General features: G+C 50.5%; 1 protein-coding gene across 1 annotated transcript in view; it reads right to left on the reverse strand.

Annotated features, from left to right (window-relative positions):
* Window positions 1–15,506: 15,506 nt before the first annotated feature.
* The window catches only part of Muc2 (mucin 2, oligomeric mucus/gel-forming), a 32,842-nt gene continuing 28,486 nt past the window's right edge, over window positions 15,507–19,862 (reverse strand). Inside the window, 9 exon segments of the mRNA XM_059255137.1 lie at window positions 15,507–15,878; window positions 16,143–16,269; window positions 16,871–16,910; window positions 17,076–17,204; window positions 17,839–17,937; window positions 18,197–18,319; window positions 18,439–18,479; window positions 18,684–18,788; window positions 19,103–19,280. Coding sequence (XP_059111120.1) covers window positions 15,662–15,878; window positions 16,143–16,269; window positions 16,871–16,910; window positions 17,076–17,204; window positions 17,839–17,937; window positions 18,197–18,319; window positions 18,439–18,479; window positions 18,684–18,788; window positions 19,103–19,280 — 1,059 coding nt within the window. The 3' untranslated portion in view covers window positions 15,507–15,661.

Below are 19,862 nucleotides of genomic sequence, written 5' to 3' on the forward strand. Positions count from 1 at the left end.
CAAGAACCTGTCACCAGTCCTGCTCATGCCCCTGCCCCAACCTCACACCTCCCTCCCCTCTTCCTGACCTCCTGAGGGCACATGGTCAATTACACATCTCATTGACTTGATTTGGGACCTGCTTGACAGTTGTCTTTCCATGTTGTTCTGGCTTGTCTCCTTAGCCACCCCTTTCTCCCTTCATGTGGAAGGCTTGAGGTGCTCCTTGGGCTTAGGATCCATAGAACTCTCTCTTCCCTTCTGGCATCCCTCCTGCTGGCCAGACGAGGGGCTGTGAGATGTAGTCAAGCTGTGAGGAGGCACACTATGTGGATGGGGTGCGTGCAACAAGATCTGAAGGCAGCTGGGTGGCTCCACCGGCCGTTCTGCTATGTATAGCGTGGGGACCTGGCCGGACAAGAGTCCTCACTGCCAGGCTCGTCCTGCAAAGGGCAGGAAAAGGACAGAGCATCCACGAGGAAGCTGGACAGAGGTTCCTGAACATGTTGCTTTTCCTGTTGCTAAGACAAAATACTTGGCAAAAGCCACTTAAGGAAAGGTTCATCTGGGCTGACAATTTAAGGGTACGGTCCATCACGGCAGAGAAGACAGAGCAGTAGGAGTGTGAGGCAGCTGGGCACATCGCATCTGCAGCTAGGAAAAAGAGAGAGATGAACACTGATGCTCAGCTCGCTTTCTCCTTTTTCAGCCTAGGACCCCAGCCCATGGAGCGGTGCAGCCCACATTCAAGGTGGGCTGTCCCACCTCAGTTGACCTAATCTAGAAATTCCCTCACAGACATGCCCAGAGGTTTGTCTCCTAGGTGATTTTAACTCCTGTCAAGTCAACATCAATACCAACCACCACAACAGGGATGCCTCATTCTAGGATTATGCAGATCTATGGTGCTGATAGTCTTGGCAGCCTGGCCCACAGGAGTGGGGCAATCATATACTCAGTTATATGTATCCAATTATATATATCGTTATCCTCATGTGCCTCCCTCCAAGATGCACCTGCTTAGGGGGTCTGAAGTGAGCTGGACACTTCGAGCAGTAGCCACTGGTCCTGATACACAGCATGTCACCCAGGAGGGCCAGAGAACTAGCCACATGGAATGACAATTGTACCCTCATGTTTCTGAGCAGGGCCAAGATGGATGGAGTCAGAACAGCTTAGTTCCTCTACTAGAGCTTTGGACACAGGCATCTGGAGAATCCTGCTTTGGTCAGACTACCTGCCTGGTGGGCACTACACACACATACACACACACACACACACACACACACACACACACACTTGATTCTAACAATGAGCCAGTTTTTTGCATACTCGTATACGCTTTACTTCCAAGAGTCAAGAGGTGGATAACCAACAGATAACTGGACAAGCAAAGCAGCACTCTTGTCTCATGTGTGGTCGTCCCCATGGGAGGACACTCCTCAATCTTTAGAAGGACATTCACCATGGATGACCATCAAGGATGCTGCATTGAATCTAGCAGGATTCCATGTCGGTCCCTATAGTTGTCAGATTCATAGAAACAGAAAAACAGATAGGGTGTTGGGTGCTGGGGAATCCATGCTTGACAGGAACAGGATTTCAACTTTAAAAAATGGAAAGTTCTGGAAGTGGATGATGGTGACAGTTGCACAACATTGTGAATGGGATTTATACCACTGGAGTGTGCACTTAGACATGGGTACAGTGGGAAGCTGCTTCCCCGGGCTCTTTTTTTTTTTCTAATATCATTTTCTATAATGTGGTGAAATACACCCTTATGACCATGTTAAGTGCACAATTCTGTGGCACTGAGTATATTCACACAGCTGTGTGACTGTCACATATTCATCCAGAAAGCTCCCCTTTGTGTCCCCTGTGGAAACCGAGGCTGGATTTGGGCTATAGTGGTACTGGCCACTCACAGTCAGCACAGGATAAAAATGTCCAATGTACAAAGGTGTGGAGGGATTGAGTGAGGAGACAAATGGAAGAACCATCCCCCTGTCTGACATTGTGTCAAATGTGTTTCCCACTGAGAGACCAGTAAAGACCTGATGGAAAGGGGAGAAGGGGAAGGAGAGGGCAGAGGGAACAAGACAGGGTTCCTGAGACTTGCTGGTCCAGCCCACTCTTCACCACGGGACTCAACCTGAGGACACTTAAATAAGGAGCCTGGGCCTTTTTGTGGGACTGTGGTGGACACACGTGCAGCTGGCAGAGATTTGAACTAGTCATTCTTCCTGTGACTCAGCCAATATTTACCAGGCCATGACCTTGGGCCACTGGCCACTGTGCCCCTGCAAAGCTCATTCATTGTGGGAAGTTCGGTCTGTTTAAGCCTGTCTGAACAGCTTTACATGGGGTACCTGGGGGAAGACTAGCCCGAGCTACCACTGGGGGTTGTTAGTGGGTCATTGGGTACTTGGAAGACACCCTGTGGATGATGAAGGTGTAGGGCTACTGTTGGGGCTAGCCTAGGATTTCTTCCGGCTGAGATGGGTGGTTCCAGGTTCCCTAGGGAAGCCTGAGTCATGGGCTACGGCCCAGCCAGGTTCCAGGGCCTATGAGCCGTGTACCTTGGCATGCGTATTCGCAAAAGACACTTTTATTCATAGAAAATATCTTCTCCTGCCACCCTCCTCCTTCAGAAAACAAACTGTGGGTTTATCTTTTCTTGAGGCATGGGAACCAGCCTTGGGTGGGGAGTCTATCCCTCAGACAAAGGACAGACTGGCTCGGAGCAAGGTCTCAGAACAAGAACAACACCTGCCACCAAGTGGACCAGATGACTCTGCAGCCATGCTCAGCCCCTGATTCCACTTCAGGCCAAGAGGGAAGGGAAGGGGATAACAGAGGGCATTCGAAGACCCACACTGAAGGACACCCTCAGAAATGACACCGGGACCCCCATGAGGCTTCCTTAATCTGATACCTTCTTGAAGTGAACTCCAGGACACAACTCCAGCTCCTTACCCAGCCCTTCTGGGGAGTGTAAGGCCTCTTCTGAGCCCAGTAAAGAGAAAAAGTACTCACAGTCTCTTAGCAATGCCAATCAAAGCCTGGGAGGACAATGGTCACCACCCTCAGGCTAGAGAACGTGGACCAGACATAGGATCATCCTCAGCTGTCTCCTGTACTAGAGACTGGGTGGCTCTGCTTGACTGCCTGGGGACATGCTGGTATCATTAACATCTGCCTGACCCTAAGACATGCTGCAGTGTTAGGACTATGCCTGGAGTTAGGGGGCGGGGTGCAGGTATGAGAGGTGGACCAGGTCTCAGTTCACAAGAGGGGCTGGCCAGCAAGTCTAGAGACCACACAAGGTGAGGAGTGTGAGAAGGAAATGGAGGGTGGAGGGGAATCTGTCTGGCTCTGGGAGGTGGAAGGCATAACTGTGTCCACCACAGTGTAAGAGAAGAAGGCCAAGTGTGGACAGCAGGAAATATGGGGCAGCTGAGACACCCAAGCAGGAACAGGTCCTGGGCCATAGACAGGATCCTCCTTGGGGGAAGAGCCTGACCCCTTACTCTGGAGCTCTGGCTGGGGCCATGTCCAAGGCTGTACGAGCTAAGGGTTTGTAATTGGCCCACAGTGGTCTCACAGCCCCCACAATACTTCTCTAAGGCTCACGGTACTCCCATAGCCTCTTACACCACACACCATACCTGGGTGGGAATTCAGTGCGGATGCCATAAATACCCATAAATCCCCAGGCTGTTGGTCCACTCACACCTTGCCACCTGTCACCCCTGTGTGGCTGCCACACGTTAATTCAAGCTACCAAGGTGTGCACTCCACATTCACAACCGAACAGGAGCAGAGTCACAACATGAAGATAGGACTCATGAGAGCCAGGCCAGGCCTCAACCAAGGACCTGAAATCACAGTGCAGGTCTGGAGTATGTGACCCTGCTGTGGGGCCCCCAGACTCACACACTTGAGCCCGGAACCCAGTCCTCTCCCATGCTGCCCTTCATTCTCCACTGAGTTAACAGGTCTGGTGACACAGACCCTCTCCTAGCCTGGCAGAGCAGCCTAGGAGCTGGTGCTGAGGGACACTGTCACTCTTCAGTTCGGAAAGGACTCTCAGAACCAGACAGTGTCAGCACATGGCTTGAAGAGAAAGTGCGAGAATTTTAGGGACTGAGGCAGCCAAGGAAGGAGGGGAGATCCTCACAAACAGTGGGGTAAGGCCACACGGCTGCACCGGGTCTGTACTCAGGGCTAGACCAGCTGCCTTATTTAGCCGTAAGATTTGTCAGGTTTTAATTAAGCCATGTGTAATGGTGCCATCACCACTAGATGCTCAGCATGGTGGTGGTGGTGGGAGGGGGGGTGATCCTACATTCCCTGGAAAACTCCAATTACCCAGCAAGCCTCCATGTGTCCGGATTCGAGCCCTCTAGAACCAAGGCTAGCCCCACAGTATCTTTCACCTACTGACAGGTCCCCTGAGTGCTACTCAGCAGGGCCTTTCAAAGGTTCCGGGTGTCTAGTCCTCTTCTCCTGCCACCCCCTGCCCCTGCCAAACACACACTCAAAACTCCCACCCACCTTCTCTCAGCCTCCAGAAGATTCTCCCAGAAACATGCCCCCACTTCCACTTCACTAATTGGCCCTTCATCTGGCCTAGCCCAGCTGGACAGCCAGTGGCCCTCACCCTGATGCCCACCTTCCTCTTCCCATGAACCTTCTCACCACCCCCCTCCTCCAATTCCAACCCTCTGCTTTCCTGGCAAGGTCTGCCCCAGACCTGAGGGCAGTCCAGAAAGCCCTCCCTGATCCTTCAGGCGCCTGCATCACCAGGCCTGCCCACCTAGGGAGGCAAGGGGACTCTGATCAAGACCAGTGACAACTGCAGACTGGAACCTTTGCTCCTCAGCCACCACACATCCTTATCTTGTAGCCAGACCCACTGGCCAGGGGTGAGTGGTTAGGCTGTTTGGACTGATCTGGGGTTAGCCTGGGAGGGGAGATCCCCATGAAGTTCCCCATGAAAGATAAGGAATAGGCTGGCGACGCTGATCTATGCCCTGAAAACCACAAACACAGATCTTGTCTAGGTTATTCCCTCGCAAGGCAAGAGCAAGAGTCAGCTGGACCTAGTTCTCCCACTATGCACACTTGGCATTGAAGGAGCCCTGTGGCACATCTGGCAACCTGCCCATCCTCACAGTTCTACACACCAGTCAGAAGAGGACACGGCACTAAGACAACCCAAAGATGGCGGACTCCTTGCTGGCCATGTGGGTATCACCCTGGTGGCTCCCTTGAATGTGACTCAGACTGTTTGTCTTTTCCATGGCTCAGTGGAGATAGTAGTGTGAGATGGCTGATAACTGATTTCCACCCTGGCAGCCCCTGCATCTGAGAGCCAGAGAAGTTAGCAGAGCCTACAGTGAGCCTCACGCCAGAAATCCAAGCACTCCAGGCCCTGTGTGGTCACAGGAGAGGCTGTCTGGCTCTGACTCCCAAGGAACCCACAGAATCCTGCAGGAGGGTGAGGACTGACAGTCCTGGGTAGACTCCCACACCAGGAGCCTGGCTGAAACTGTCAGGGGACTCAACTCCCCAAAGTTAAGAAGACAGGCTCTTTGGCCTTACCATATTCTTTGTCAGCCTTAGAAGGACAGAGAAGGAAGACTAAACCTGTCTGTACCTAGGAGAGAAGGGTCTTGAGACCTTAGGGCCATGCTGGAGGCCTCTGGCACCATGCAAGCCAGAGCTGTTGAGCTACTGTGGTTTGCAGAGACCACAGCCTGCAGCTTTCAGCCTGCAGCCCACTCCAGGGCTCCAGCATGGTCTGGGGCTCAGGATCATATAAGGCGGGAAGGCAGGAAACCCCCGCAACTCAGTAGCTGTGCTGTCCTTCACAATTAGGGGTTCCTCAAGGAAGCTGAGTCCTGGAGCCTGAGACTAGGCCTACTGAGACTCTGTCCCCACCACGGTGGGGGTGGAAGCGCTTCTTCGTCTATGGGGAAAAAAACACCGAAGAACACCCTTGGCCCTCTGCCATGCCTACACTACAGGAAGGAGTGGTGTGGAGTAAGACAAGCTCCAGGAATGCACACACAGAGGTACAGAGACAGACAGACACAGTGAAAGAGACAAAAACACAGAAGACAGAGGCAGGGATACAGGGAGGTACAGAGAAGAGGGTCACAGAGACAGACCGACACAGAGACAGAAAGCAAGGGAGACATGGAGGCAGAGTAGCACAGAGAGACAGACAGACACAGGGACAGACACAAACGAGACACATAGAGAGATAAAGAGTCAGACAGAGAGAGTGGTGAGAATCCAGAGACAGAGAGACAAAAGGAAAGAGAGAGACAAAGACAGAAAAACGAAGAGGGGCATAGAGACACAGAAGCAGACAGACAGACAGGCAAAATCAAAGAAAAAGGAGACAGAGAGATACAGACCAAGACATGGCAGCCAATCCCCGCCACTCACACCAACATAACGGCAGAGTGCAGTAGGAAGAAGCAATCGAGAGAAGAACTGTGTCTCTCCCAGAGTTCTGCAAGATGAGCAGGGTTCTGGGAAAGACATGTTGGCCCCACACAACGGTGGCAATGGGAACTTCCATTGTGTTTACCACAGTTCTACATTGTCCAGTTTTAATGGAGTATTAAAGTCATAATGGAGGTAGTTTTCCCATAATTAAGGGCAAAAGGGCTCCAATGAGGGGTTCAGAAAGGTAAGGGGCATAGAGAGACACCCATGCTTGACACCACACTGAGACTCAGGAGCCAGGAGAGGGCTCCTACCAGCAGTCCAGACTGCGTTCTATGTGTACAAATGTGTGGGCACAGCTGTTCATAAAAGCATTTGGCCTGCATAGGACCCTACTCCTCACTCCCGAGTTCCTTGAGGAAGCAGTCCAATCCACTCAAACCACATACGTGGACGTTATAGCCACCATGACCATAACAACCAAGAACTGTCTATCTGCCAGGGCCATGGGACATGGTGCCTCAGACCCATGCCTTCAACCATAGAAATAGGTGCTCTAGACAGGCAGGAGCCTGAGCTCCAGATGGGTGGGGCTGGTCCTTCCCAGGCTGTGAGGGAGTATGTCCAGCCTATACCAGCTCTTGTGGCTGCTAGCCATCCTTGTCATGGAAACATAACGGTCCTCTGCCTTCCTCTTCCCATGGCACTCTCCTTGAACACGACTGTGTTATTTCCCTTTTTATGAAGATGCCAGTCTGTCTTAGGGTTCCTATTGCTATGATCATGACCAAAAGCAACTCAGGGAGAAAGGGGTTTTTTCAGTTTACAGTTTGTAGTCCAGGGAAGTAAGGGGAGGAACTCAAGGCAGGAACCTGGAGGCAAGAGCAGATGCAGAGGCCATGGAAGAATGCTTACTGGCTTATTCATGGCTTACTCAGCCTGCTTTCTTATGCACCCCAGGACCACCTACCCAGCGGTGGCACCACCCATAATGGTCTGGGTCCTCCCATATTAATCACTAATTAAGAAAACACTGCACAGGCTTGCATACATCTGATCTTATGGAGGCATTTTCTCAGTTGAGGTTCCCTCATCTCAGATGACTCTAGCTTGTGTCAAGTCAACAACAACAACAAAAAAAAGTCAATGCACAGACAAACTGGATTAGGACTCAACCTCCTGGCCTTATTTGATGTGTTGGCCTTCATAAAGATCTGTCTCCAAATACAGTCACATTCTGAGGTCCTGAGGATTCTCACACCAACATATGAATGTGGGAAAAGGAAATAGTTTGAGTGTCACAGTGGGAATAGCAAAAGTATCAACAGTTTAAAGAATAAATAACCATGGTACGGGCATACAATGTGATGCTACCAGCAACAACAAGAAGGGGGGTGGGGCTTCTAAAGTCCACCATGTGCACGGTTCCCAGGCAAAGCTGATCCCAAAGGGGCCCGCACTTAAGATTCAGAAAACAGGAAATATACAAAAGGAAAAGTCTGGGTGCTGGGAATGTTCTGGGTCTCTCCAGGAGCCGGTCCCACATGTGTACCTGTGTGGACACTCACCAGGCCATGTACCTGTGAATTACTGGGCTCAATTCAACTCAGAGAGATTGCCGTAGCTTCATTTCTGTTGCTGTGATTTAAAAAAAAAAAAAAATGCCCTGACAAAAAGCAACTGAGGGGATAAAATGGTTCATTTCAGCTTATAATCTCAAGTTACAATTCACAATTGAGAAAATCAAGGCAGGAACTTCAAACAACTGGTCCTATCCCATCCGCAGTCAAGAGTCATAAATCCATGTGTGCTCACTTGCTCGCTTGTGCTCATTTCCTCACTCATACACTTCCTGATCAAGCCCCTGCCTAGGGAATGGTGCTGCCCACGGTGACTGAATCTTCCCACATCCGTTAAGACAACCACCCACAGACATGCCCACGGGCCAATCGAATTTAGACAATCTCTCATGAAAACTCTTTTCTCAGGTGATTCTACGTTGTTTAGTTGACAATTGAAGTCAACCACCACAGAGACCTATCAACATGATCAATTCGGGGTCTCTATGGCCAGGGGAGACAAGAGGCAATGTTCTTCACGTACTGAAAGAAAAGAAATTGATACTAGCATTCCAAAGTCAGATGAATTGTTTATTTTCTTTTCTCATTGCTGGGACAGAATACCTGACAGAAGCAACTTCAGGGAGGAGGGTTTTTTCATTGTAGTTTCAGGGATGCATCTCATCACGGCAGAGAGGACATGGTAGCTGGGATAGCTCCAGCAGTGCTAGTAAAAGTTTACAACTCAGCTTGTTTGAATCTTGGGGAAGCAGAGAGCTCAGGAACCAGAAGAAGATTCACCTTTAACACTCACCCCCAGTGAGTCATTTCTGGTAGGTCCTAAAAGTTCCACAGCCTCCTAAAATAGTGCCACAAACTAAGGACCAAACTCATGAGTCTGTGGGGGGACACTTCACATCCAACACACATCAGCCCAGCTGTGTTCACCACACAAGACACAAAACTGACCCCTTGACTCTGAGGCTGAGGAGGGTTTGGCAGAGGGTTAAAGAGCCATGTGGTTGCAGGGCTCATACAGGAGCATGCCCTGACAGCTTGCAGACATGTTGCAGGCAAAATAGAAAATATGTCTCCACAACCTGTTGCCATTCTGTCAGAAGAGGGAGACCTGGGGGAGCTGAAACCAGAACTCATGATGCATCAGCTTCTCAGAGACAGTAAAAGTGGGCCAAAGGACTTGGAACACTTCTTTCAAGGGAAGAAAGCAATGTGCTATCCCCAGACTTCTTTGGCTGCTGCTCCTGGGACCCACATCCACCCCCTGTGTGTGCAAGGGTACCACTGGGGTTCCGGGTAGCACAACCACATGGTCCTCTGTGGAGTTATCACTTCCTTGGCTTGGCCATATGGTAGTAAGTGGTGGCCTCACGCCTCTCAAGTCAGAAGAGCATGAATGGCCCCAGGAGAGGGATTTGTGGGTTCCAAGAATGAACCAGGCACCCTGGGTACTCCCTTTGGACTCTGACCCAGCTTATCACTCAGGAAGCCCTCTCTGTTCTTAGGTAAACTTCTGTGGCCTGGAGCATGGCCCACTACCCCTATACACACACACACACACACACACACACACACACACACACACACACACACACACCTGCACCTGGCCAGAGCTCTGAGGTCCTGTAGTTTGGCTGAGTTCTGTTGTTTTAGGTGGGTTCTATTTAGGTCCTGGCCTCATGGACAGGAGCCTCTGTGAAATGCTGATGTCCAGTACAGTATGTGCCTCTGCCTGCCACCCATGACCTGGTCTCATCGGGGAAGGATCTCAAAGCCACATCATAAAGGAGAGCCACAGTGCAACCCCTGCAAGCAGACTCAAGTTCAGTTTGCACTGGGGCCCTCTGTCCTGACAGAGTGGGAACAGTCTGGGTAGTATAGGGTTGCTGACTAGGTCATGACCCAAATTTCCCTAGGGCTTTCTGTGAAATGAAAGGCCCTCTAAGCTGAAGCCCTGACACATTAGCAGAGAGGCCAGTGTAGGGTCAGTGTATCCAGCAGAGCGCAGTGCAAGGCAGGAAGGTCACCATGGCCAACCAGATAGGCCAGAAGGAAGGCTCTATCTTCCCTCTGTTAACCTGGCCTAAACTGGTCTCAGGTGCCCTCCTGCAGGACTGGCCACACTTTCATCCTGTGACTGCATTTCCCAGGGTCCACGTGCAGAGCCTGCCTCAGCTCCTGTGAAGGAGCAATTGTCGGAGGCACTGTGCTTGCCGAAACTGACCAACGTTATCCCTGTCCCTCTACCTTGAGGCTGAAGCTAGGTCAGCGGAGTCAACAGTGAAGTAGAGGGCCCTGGTTATAACTGCCTTAGCCCAGGAGTAAACCACAGAACCCACAGAGGGGTCAGATGACCTTGGACTCCTGTAGCTCCCTGGAGACCTCTAAAGTTGGAGAGCAAAGACCACAGGTGCAGAGTGGCAGCCAAGCCACTATCTGCATCCCTGGGCTAGTAGGAGCCACCCTCCTCTGCACAGGAAGTATGAAGACAATTAGGTGACTCACTGACCCAGGAAACCACCAAGTCTTGATAAGCTGCATTTTGAGTACTGGTCACAGGCCCTGAGATGAGAGGATGCTGCCAGGCTTTCCACCAAAAGGACACCTTTCGACAATGGGCAATGGAAGCTCTCTTGTTGGGCCATGTTAGATAAGCCTATGGAGAGAACAAGGCTGTGTGGAAAGGGCCTGCATGCCAAGACAGGCCAGGGTCAGACTTGGCTTTGGGCTTGAGACAGTGAAATGACCCCTAGATTCATGAGGTGGGCATGGTCCTGATCACAACCCCGTCTGCAAGGTGGGGAGGGAGAAGAGCATCCTGAGCTAGCTGGATGTCCCAAAGACCAAGGACTAATCTAAAGCTATGAACAGCAGAATAACTTTCACAACACATCCAGGGTTTCAAGGACCGTGAGGACTTGGGGGTAATAATAGGGGCCCATGAGCCAGGGTGGCCAGGCAGTCCCTTCCATCTTCTAGCTCAATGCCAAGGTCTCATGGGTTGCTGATTCATCCAGTCTTGCATCTGTGACAACTCCCTGGACATTGTCACTGAGAAGGCAGTGAAGACTGAGTATTGTGCCCTCAGCATAAGCTCTAGAAACAGTCCCTACTGTTCCCACTACTAAAGACCACTCCAGGTGTCCCTTCTAGCTCCTCAAGGGTGCAGTTTCCCTATAGAAATGCTGACAGCATCAGCTAGACATCTCCATGACTGCTTAGGGGCCATGCTCCATGCACCTGCCCCAAACAGCTGAGTGTGTGGGCGTCATCAGCTCAGGACACTGTGGCAAAGCACCAGCCAGGGTGCAGAGTCACAAGGCTGGCTCTTCCTGAGGCTTCTTTCCTTGGCTTACAGTGTCCTCGTCTGGTCATACTGTGTGTCCATGTCCTGAACGCCTCTTAATCCATAGCCAATTTGATTAGGTCCCACCCTAATGATCTCATTGTGATTTAATCATCTTTTGAAATACCATGTCTTCAGAGGATGAATAAATGGCTTAATGGTTAAGAGCACTTGTTCTTGCAGAGGATCAGGGGTTCAGTTCCATCACACACATCATGGCTCACAACCATCTGTAACTCTAGTTCTTGTTGTAGAATATTAATTTAAGATGGGTTACATTTGTTTATGCTGTGGAACATTTGTTTAATGATGCAAAGATGTGTTGCATTCCTTCATGTTTCATTTGTTTAACTCTGTGAAGCTGTGTTACTTTGCCTGTTTAAAATACCTGATTGGTCTAATAAAGAGCTGAACGGCTAATAGCAAGGCAGGAGAAAGGACAGGCAGGGCTGGCAGGCAGAGAGAATAAATAGGAGAAAAAGAGGGCTAGAGAAGGAGAGACCAAGGAGTGAAAAAAAAGGGGGCCAGCCAATGATTAAGCATGAAAGCAAGATTACAGAAGCAAGAAAAGGAAAAGGCCCAGAGGCAAAAGGTAGATGGGATAATTTAAGTTGAGAAAAGTGTGCTAGAAATAAGCCAAGCTATGGCTGGGTATTTATAAGTAACAATAAGTCTCTGTGTGTATTTATTTGGGAGTTGGGTGGCGGGCCACCAAACAGTAAGAATAAAAAAACAAACAACAACAAGTTCTGGGCATCCAATGTCCTCTTCTGACTTCTGAGGGCACCAGGCACACAAAAAAGTGCATATACATACACGTAGGCAAAACACTCATACACATAAAATAAAAAATAAATAAATCCCAAAGAAAAGGACTCTCTTTCTAAGCAGTCACTCAGAGGTGTTAGAAGCTAAGGCTTCGATGCATGACTTTTCCAAAGTACAAACAATTCAGCCCAAAGCAGACAAGAGCCAAAGCAGAGAAAGGGTTTGAGGTCTCAGGACAAACCTGACTCCTCTCCAGGGCTCGGAAAGAAGGTGGGCTGCTAGTGTGACTGACAGAATCCTGCAGACTGGATCTGATTGGACACCATTCCTTCTGCACATTCTGGGGTTCTCCATGGTCTGCCAGCACTGTGAAGTTTTCAGAGCCCATTCCCTCCACACAAGTCCTATGCAGCTCTGGTTTCTGACCATTGATATAAGACTCAGTCTACGTATCCCAGGCCATGGAGGAGTTGTCACAGGGGCGGAAGAACCAGAGTGACAAGACCTGGTCAAGCAGAGAAAAAAAGCAAGTGGCTCAAGACCATGTGGCCTCAGGATCCCCTGCTGGTGGCCCTGTACACACTCTCTGGCTCCCCCTGCTGGTGGCCCTGTACATACTCTCTGGCTCCCCCCTGCTGGTGGCCCTGTAACACTCTCTGGCTCCCCCTGCTGGTAGCCCTGTACATATTCTCTGGTGCCCCAGCTGTTTTTATGAGTGACTTTAAACATTAAGGACAAAGAACAGCAAGAGCGACCCCATGACCCCTCAAGTTAGCATGTAGCAAGTTTTGCTTTCAAATGTTCTTCCTCGAGGGAATAAGACAGTACAGTCAGAGTTGCCCCCTCTCAATCCCTTCACAGATACAACCATAATCTTGAATCTAGTGCTTCTCAAGTGTTTATCACATTCATTTGCTTGCTTGTTTATGTGGGGGGTGCGTGTGTGCCACAACACACGTGTCAAGGTCAGAAGACAACTCCTGGAAAACAGTCCTCTCAACTCAGGTTTACAGGCTTGGTGGCAGTTGACTTTAACCCCAAATGATCTTACTGGACCTCAAATGTTTTGTTTATTGCATTTGCAAATATTCAAGTAATATGTATTGTTTTGCATTTGTAGAAACTCATAGACACCAGCAACCTTGGAGAGACGGCTCCCTCAGTAAGGTACTAGTAGATAAAGCATGAAGACCTATATTTAATCCCCAGAAAACATGTGCACACAGCTGCGGAGGAAGAGATGGGAGATTCCCGCAGCTGGCTGGCCAGCTAGCCCAGCCTAATCAGTATACCCCAAGTTCAGCAGAGACTCTGTCTCAAAAACAAGGTGAACAGCACCTAAAGAATGGCACCCAATGACAGTTACGTAGCCAGACCTGTTTGGGGAGCCCTTGGCAGTGGAGCCAGGACTTAGCCCAGGTGCATGAAATGGCTTTTTGGAACACATTCCCCAGGGTGGGATACCTTGCTTCCATTCCCTAGGGTGGGATACCTTGCTCAGCCTTGAAAAGGGGGAAGGGGCTTGGTCCTGCCTCAACTTAGTATGCCAGACTTTGTTGACTCCCCATAGGAGGCCTTACCCTCTCTGAGGAGTGGATGGTGGATGGAATAGGGGGAGGTGGAGGACGGGAAAAAGGGAGAGAGAGGAGGAACTGGGATTGGTATGTAAAATGAAAAAAAAACTTTTTAAAAATAACTTTAAAAAAAAGAATGGTACCCAAGGTTGACCACTGCCCTCTAAGTGCACCAACGCACGTGTGCACACACATACACACAACACAAACACATACATATAACTGCCTATAACTCCAGCTCCAGGAGATTCAATACTCCCTTCTAGTCTCTGTGTGAAAACACACACACACACACACACACACACACACACACACACACACACACACACACACACCCTCTTCCCAAAGGGGGACCATTTGCATTTTCTCTTGCTTCCATCCAAGAGCCATCATTGGACAGCCACCAAGTGTCTCTGGCTCCCCCAGCTGCTCAATGGTAGTATTACAATCCCAGCATCCAAAGTATTTGCTGAGCTGGACCTGAAGGATGGATTCTGGGAAGACTCCTGAGCTGGCTTTAGCCACCACAACAGAAGAGACCTTGGAGATGAGAGCTGCCCTGTCCCCTCAGGTTCTAGGCAGCTGAGGTGTGCAGTAAGATGCCAGCCGAGCAGCAAGCAGGAAACATGAGGAAAACAGGCCTCATGCTGTTGTAAGCCTCCGACACCTGGCAGTTTTTGTCATTGCTGCAGACAAAGTCCATCCTGACTAATACACCTTAGAAAGTTTTCTTTTAAATATTAATCTTTAGATTTTGAGATTAAACCCTATTCATGATTATGGAGACTCTGGGTAGGAGAGAGGGCTTCATACACAGTGCGCGCGTGCACACATACACACACACCATGTTTGAACCAATACAAGAGCAAGCTAAGGAAATTGACATGTTTCCTAAGGACCACACAAGCATATGCTGGTAGGTCCATGGGGTTTGACAGCTGTGCCTAGCAGCCTTTGAGGAGACATGTTATAGTTTGTGTATGGAGTATCCCCACCCCCTACCCCACCCCCCAAAAAAGGCTCACAGATTGAAAGGTAAGAGTGTTATCTGGGGAGACTCAAGGCAGGGTGAGACCTGGCTAACGTGACAAGGGGCTGAGTCCTTGCAGGATATTGCCCCTGGCCTTTTCCAGTCCTGTTCAGTCAGGTTCTGGCCAACCATGCTGTGAACATCTTGTCTCTGCCACATGTTGCTGCTGCTTTGGGGTTCTGTTTAAATGTATGGGGTCAAGCAATCTTGGGCTGACCCCTCAAAGCCCTGAGCCAAATAAACCTTTCTTCCTTGACACTGTTTCTAGTTGGATATAATTATTACAGTGATGCAGACGTAAACAATACAGTCCACAAAGTTACCATTGTTTTTCTTCCAGTTGTGGCAGAAGCCAGTGCCCTGCCGCCCAGTCTGTGGCCTGAGGCCTCTTCAGTGACACACACACATATTCCATAGGCACAAACCCATGGAAATACACTTATGTGCATGCACACCTGTGCACTCACACCTGAACACACACTGTCCCCAGAGCATGTGGACAAAAGTCTCACGCATAGCGGGAAACCCTGGAAAGGAACATAAGGGGCTTTGCTCAACCAGTGCTCTGAACAGACAGAGCCCAGAGCCCAAGGGAAAGTAATACAGGGGGCAGGGTCACATTGTGTCTGGTGTGCAAAAACCAGTAACTGGACCCCAGGGGTCCCTGAAGAACCCCCTCCAAACCATCGAGCCCCACCCAATTCCCAGAAGCTATCCACATAGTGGCCAGCTCAGACCCTTGCAGAACCAACTTATACCACACAACCAGAGTGGCTATGCCTGAGTTTATTATTAGAAAGCAAAGAATGGAACAGAAACTCTGAAAATAAATATCTGCAGAGAAGAAGCCAAGCTGAAGTGCAGGAAGCTCAGAGAGTCAGCAGGATGGTACAGGATGGGAAGGGATGTGTACAGTAGAACCCATTCACTTCCTTCCCAGAAATCGGGGACTGGAACGCCGGACTCGCTGGGTCTGTGGGAGCCCACAGACAGTGTCCTGGCACAGACAGCTCTCAATGTGTGTGTAGGTATGGCTCAGCTCACTGCCGTCTGGACATTCCAGGGTCACCTGGCGCTGGCTGGTCCTTTCTTCCTTGCAGCAAGAACATTTGTGATCCAGATCCTGGAACTGGGCAGAGTACCTGGGGACATGAAGGGCAGAATGAGTGCCAGCTCCCTGGGAACAGCATCCGCAGCCTCCCTCACTGGCTCCCTAGTCCTGCTCCTGCAGTCCAGTCAGCTTCAGCCCCCGCCCGAGCTGAGCCCCCAACCTATGTTACTGCTTCCTTCTGAGCCTGTATCTTGCCATTCCAGCTCCTCCCAGAATCCCACACTCTTGGTGGAAGGCTGCTTCTGTCCTTGATCTCCTCCACCCCTCCATCTCCCACTTCCAGCCTGGGACTCACATGGCAAAGGTCCCGCAGGAGCCGGAACAGTAGTTCATGGAGACATTCTTGGTGCAGCCATTGTGGGAAATCTCCTTCATGACAGGGGTAACAGAGCAAGGGGCTGCGGTATGGTTTTTAGGGATGCCTGTGGGAGGAGATGCAAGTGTAGGGGGTGGTCAAGACTCTCTCTCTCTCTCTCTCTCTCTCTCTCTCTCTCTCTCTCTCTCTCTCTCTCTCTCTCTCTCCTCTCTCTCTTTCCTCTCTCTCTCCTCTCTCTCTCCTCTCTCTCTCTCCTCTCTCTCTCTCCTCTCTCTCCTCTCTCTCTCTCTCTCCTCTCTCTCTTTCCTCTCTCTCTCCTCTCTCTCTCTCTCTCTCTCCTCTCTCTCTCTCCTCTCCTCTCTCTCTCCTCTCTCTCCTCTCTCTCTCTCTCTCTCCTCTCTCTCTTTCCTCTCTCTCCTTCCTCCTCCTCCCCTCCCCCTCCCTCTATTGTACTGTTTCCTCTCCTTTTTCCAAGCATGGCTAGTCCTTAACTCCCAGTCTCACTGCTCTTTCAGGAAATGGGCTCCAGCTTGCAGCCGGGTTCCACCCAGCCCCTTCCTGGAAGGGGACTCAGATCCCTATACATCCACACAAGCGAAGGAGAAACAGCAGGAACAGGAGTCCTGAAGTGCTCTGCCCTTGTGTCTTCCTGCCCAAGGTTCTGGTGAAGCCCACCCACCACCCTACCCATCTTCAGCTGTACTCACATGTCTGACAGCAGCCATTAGGCATGTACGTGATGGAGCCCTGAAGGGAAAGAGGAATGAGGAGGAAGCCCAGAGCACCCCCAGCAGGTGAGTGGGGTGCATAAGAGCTGTCCCATAGGAGGGTATGGAACAAGCCTCCCGGAAACCAGGCAGCTGGTACATCAGGCAGAGCACACACGGCCAGTGCCATAGGGGTCCCACTCACCGGAACACAATCACTGGGGTTGAAGTCCGGGCAGGTGATGTTGGAGACAGAGGAGATAAGCTGATTGTTGATTTTTATGCAGCTGAAGAAGGTGCACTTGTCATTGGGGTTTTTCTCTATGTCCCCAGGCTGTGGACACAACACAGTTAGAATGCGATTAAGCGAGTGCCCCTCCAGAGGCCAGCCCAGGAAGATGTGGGAGGTACAGCTTCACAGACAGGAGGCTGGCCCTTAGGTCCAGAGTCACTGGGCAAGTGACACCCATAAGAGTCTTGGAGACAGGAACTTACCTGCTTGTGGTTACAAAACACAAAAATCTCTAACCTAGGTCTAGCCTGTGAACTAGGAAGTGACTCTGAACAGGGAAAGGATCTTTGAAAATCTCAAGGAAAGAATCTGGAGATGAGGTCATCCTATGCCAAGATGGTCCTAACTCCAGGGATGAGCATCCTTGTAAGAGGAGATATAGGCTCAGATAGAAGGGAGGCTGCTACACGGAGACCAAGTCAGAGATGATGTAAACACAACCAGTGTCATCTGAAGCCCAAAGAAGAGGAGGCAGGAAGGACTCCTCACAGCTTCTGCCAGCCTTAATCCTGGACTTCAGAGCTCCAGAAGTGGAACAGCCATACATGTGGTTTTTAGCCACCCAAATATGGTCACTCATACCAAGCTATGTGGGACCCGGGATGACTCAAGGCCAGTGGCTGACAAGCTCATGGGGGGAGCCTGGAGCACTGCCCATTTGCCTGTGAACACGCACCTTCAGGATGAGGTACTGCTGGTTGGGCCCCTCGATGATGCAGTGGGTCTGCTGGCACTTCCTGCAGCACTCCCCAGGGACCTCCACAAGTTCAAAGCCCTGTGGACACAGGAGAGGACAAGGTTGAGATCAAAGACTTGTCCCTGCAACCAACCAAGTCCTGGGATCACTGGACTACCTCACCTGTGGGCAGGGATGGAACAAGTACTATGGTGGGAGGCACAATTCGGCAAGGAAGTGTTTTTTTAAAAAATTGAAGGCAAATCATGGAAATGAACGTGGAACCATGGCCTCTTAGAAGACAGGAAGAGGGTAAACTGAGGCAGGAAAAGGGAGAGAAGTGAGGAGCCGCACTTACGGAGCTGCAGGAGTTGTTGCAGGGCACATGAGTACAGGAGATGATGTTGACCTGAGTGTCATTGTCCATGGTGTCGGTGCATACACAGTCCTGGCACTTGGTGGAATGCACTGGAGATCCAGGCTGCAGGAGCAGGCAGAAGTAAGGGAGCCGCACACACCATCACTCATGCATACTCCATTATCAGGAGACAGACAATGCTACCATCCTCCCTGTCCCCTCCCTTCCAGTTCAGAACTCACCTGGTATTCAGCGTTCTGGTGCACACACACACCCTTGGGTTCTTGGAAGAAAGAGTGGGAAAAGCCATCAGAAGCCATCCTGAGCCTTAGCCTCCCACACACATCTAAGTAGGCTTAGGTCTGGGTGGATACACAGCCAAAGCCATGATAAAGAAGCACAAGGAGAAAGCATGCTCCCTCCACTGACCCCTTGTTCACAGCCTGCCCTGCCTATGGCCTTCTCTTGCCCGGCTGGCCTCACTTACCACAGGAGTAAACTGGACAGCATTTTCCAGGCACATGCTGGCTCTTCGCTTCGAATCCCAGCAAGCATGAGGGGCGTTCTGCTTTGCACAATTTGGTGTCACATTCTGAAGGCAGAGCAAGAGTGCGGTGACCAGGATGGATCACACAGGCAGAGCACCACCCCCCACTGCATAGCATGGGTCCAGGCCCCTGTGGAGCCCACCAAGACCAGTACTTGAAGTACTTTGGAGCAGGGGCTCCTGGTCTGATCCAACAGCCACTACCACTGCCCTCTCAAGTGAGTGTAACCTGAGCTCACCAGTGAGGAAATGGCGGAAAGCCTCACCTACACCAGGCAAGCTTGGTTACACTAGGAGCCCCAGCAGGACATAGCCCCAGTGGTCTGAGAATGGCTCCCATGCCCCAGGGCTGTCCTTACTGCATGAAGTAATGTTGCAGCACTTGTCATCTGGGTTGACCTCCTCGACAAGGTAGGTGCCATCCTCCTCGCATGTGGTCTGGGTCTCCCCAGCACATTTCTTGGCCTGGCAGACAATGCCACTTCCACCCTCTAGGCAAACACAGTCCTTGCAGTCAAACTCAAAGTGTTCTCCAAACTGCAAAGAGGAAAGATCAGATTAACACCAGGCTAGCCCTACTATGGCACTTCCATGGCCAACCAGGGAGAAAAGAGCTAGATCAGGTAGCCAGATGAGGGGTCAAGTGGGAAAGCCATATCCCCCACCATCCCTGAGCTCATAGGGAAGGTTTAGGGACAGGCCAGCACCTTTTCATTCAAGGTCACTGACATCACACAGATGTTACTTGCTCACCAGCACCCACCAACATCCTCCTGGTATGCAGCAGACACACTACACATATCTCACATTTAGTCAGAGTATATGACTGGTGAGTGGATGGGTGGATAGATGAATGGATGGCCTGATGGATGAGTTGATGACTGGAAAGATAGAAGGATGGATGGATGATGGATTGGTGGTTGGTTGCATGGATGAATAATATGTAGGTAGTTGGATGGGTGGATGAATGGATGGATAGATGCTTGGGTAAAAGATGGATGGGTAATGGGTAGGTTTTTAGATTGGTGGATAATGGATAGATGGATGAATGGGTGGATGATGGATAGATTGAGGGTGGGTAAATAGATGAATGAATGAAAGATAGATAGATGATAGATG

This window comes from Peromyscus eremicus, chromosome 1, assembly GCF_949786415.1.
Source record: "Peromyscus eremicus chromosome 1, PerEre_H2_v1, whole genome shotgun sequence".
Taxonomy (NCBI): Eukaryota; Metazoa; Chordata; class Mammalia; order Rodentia; family Cricetidae; genus Peromyscus; species Peromyscus eremicus.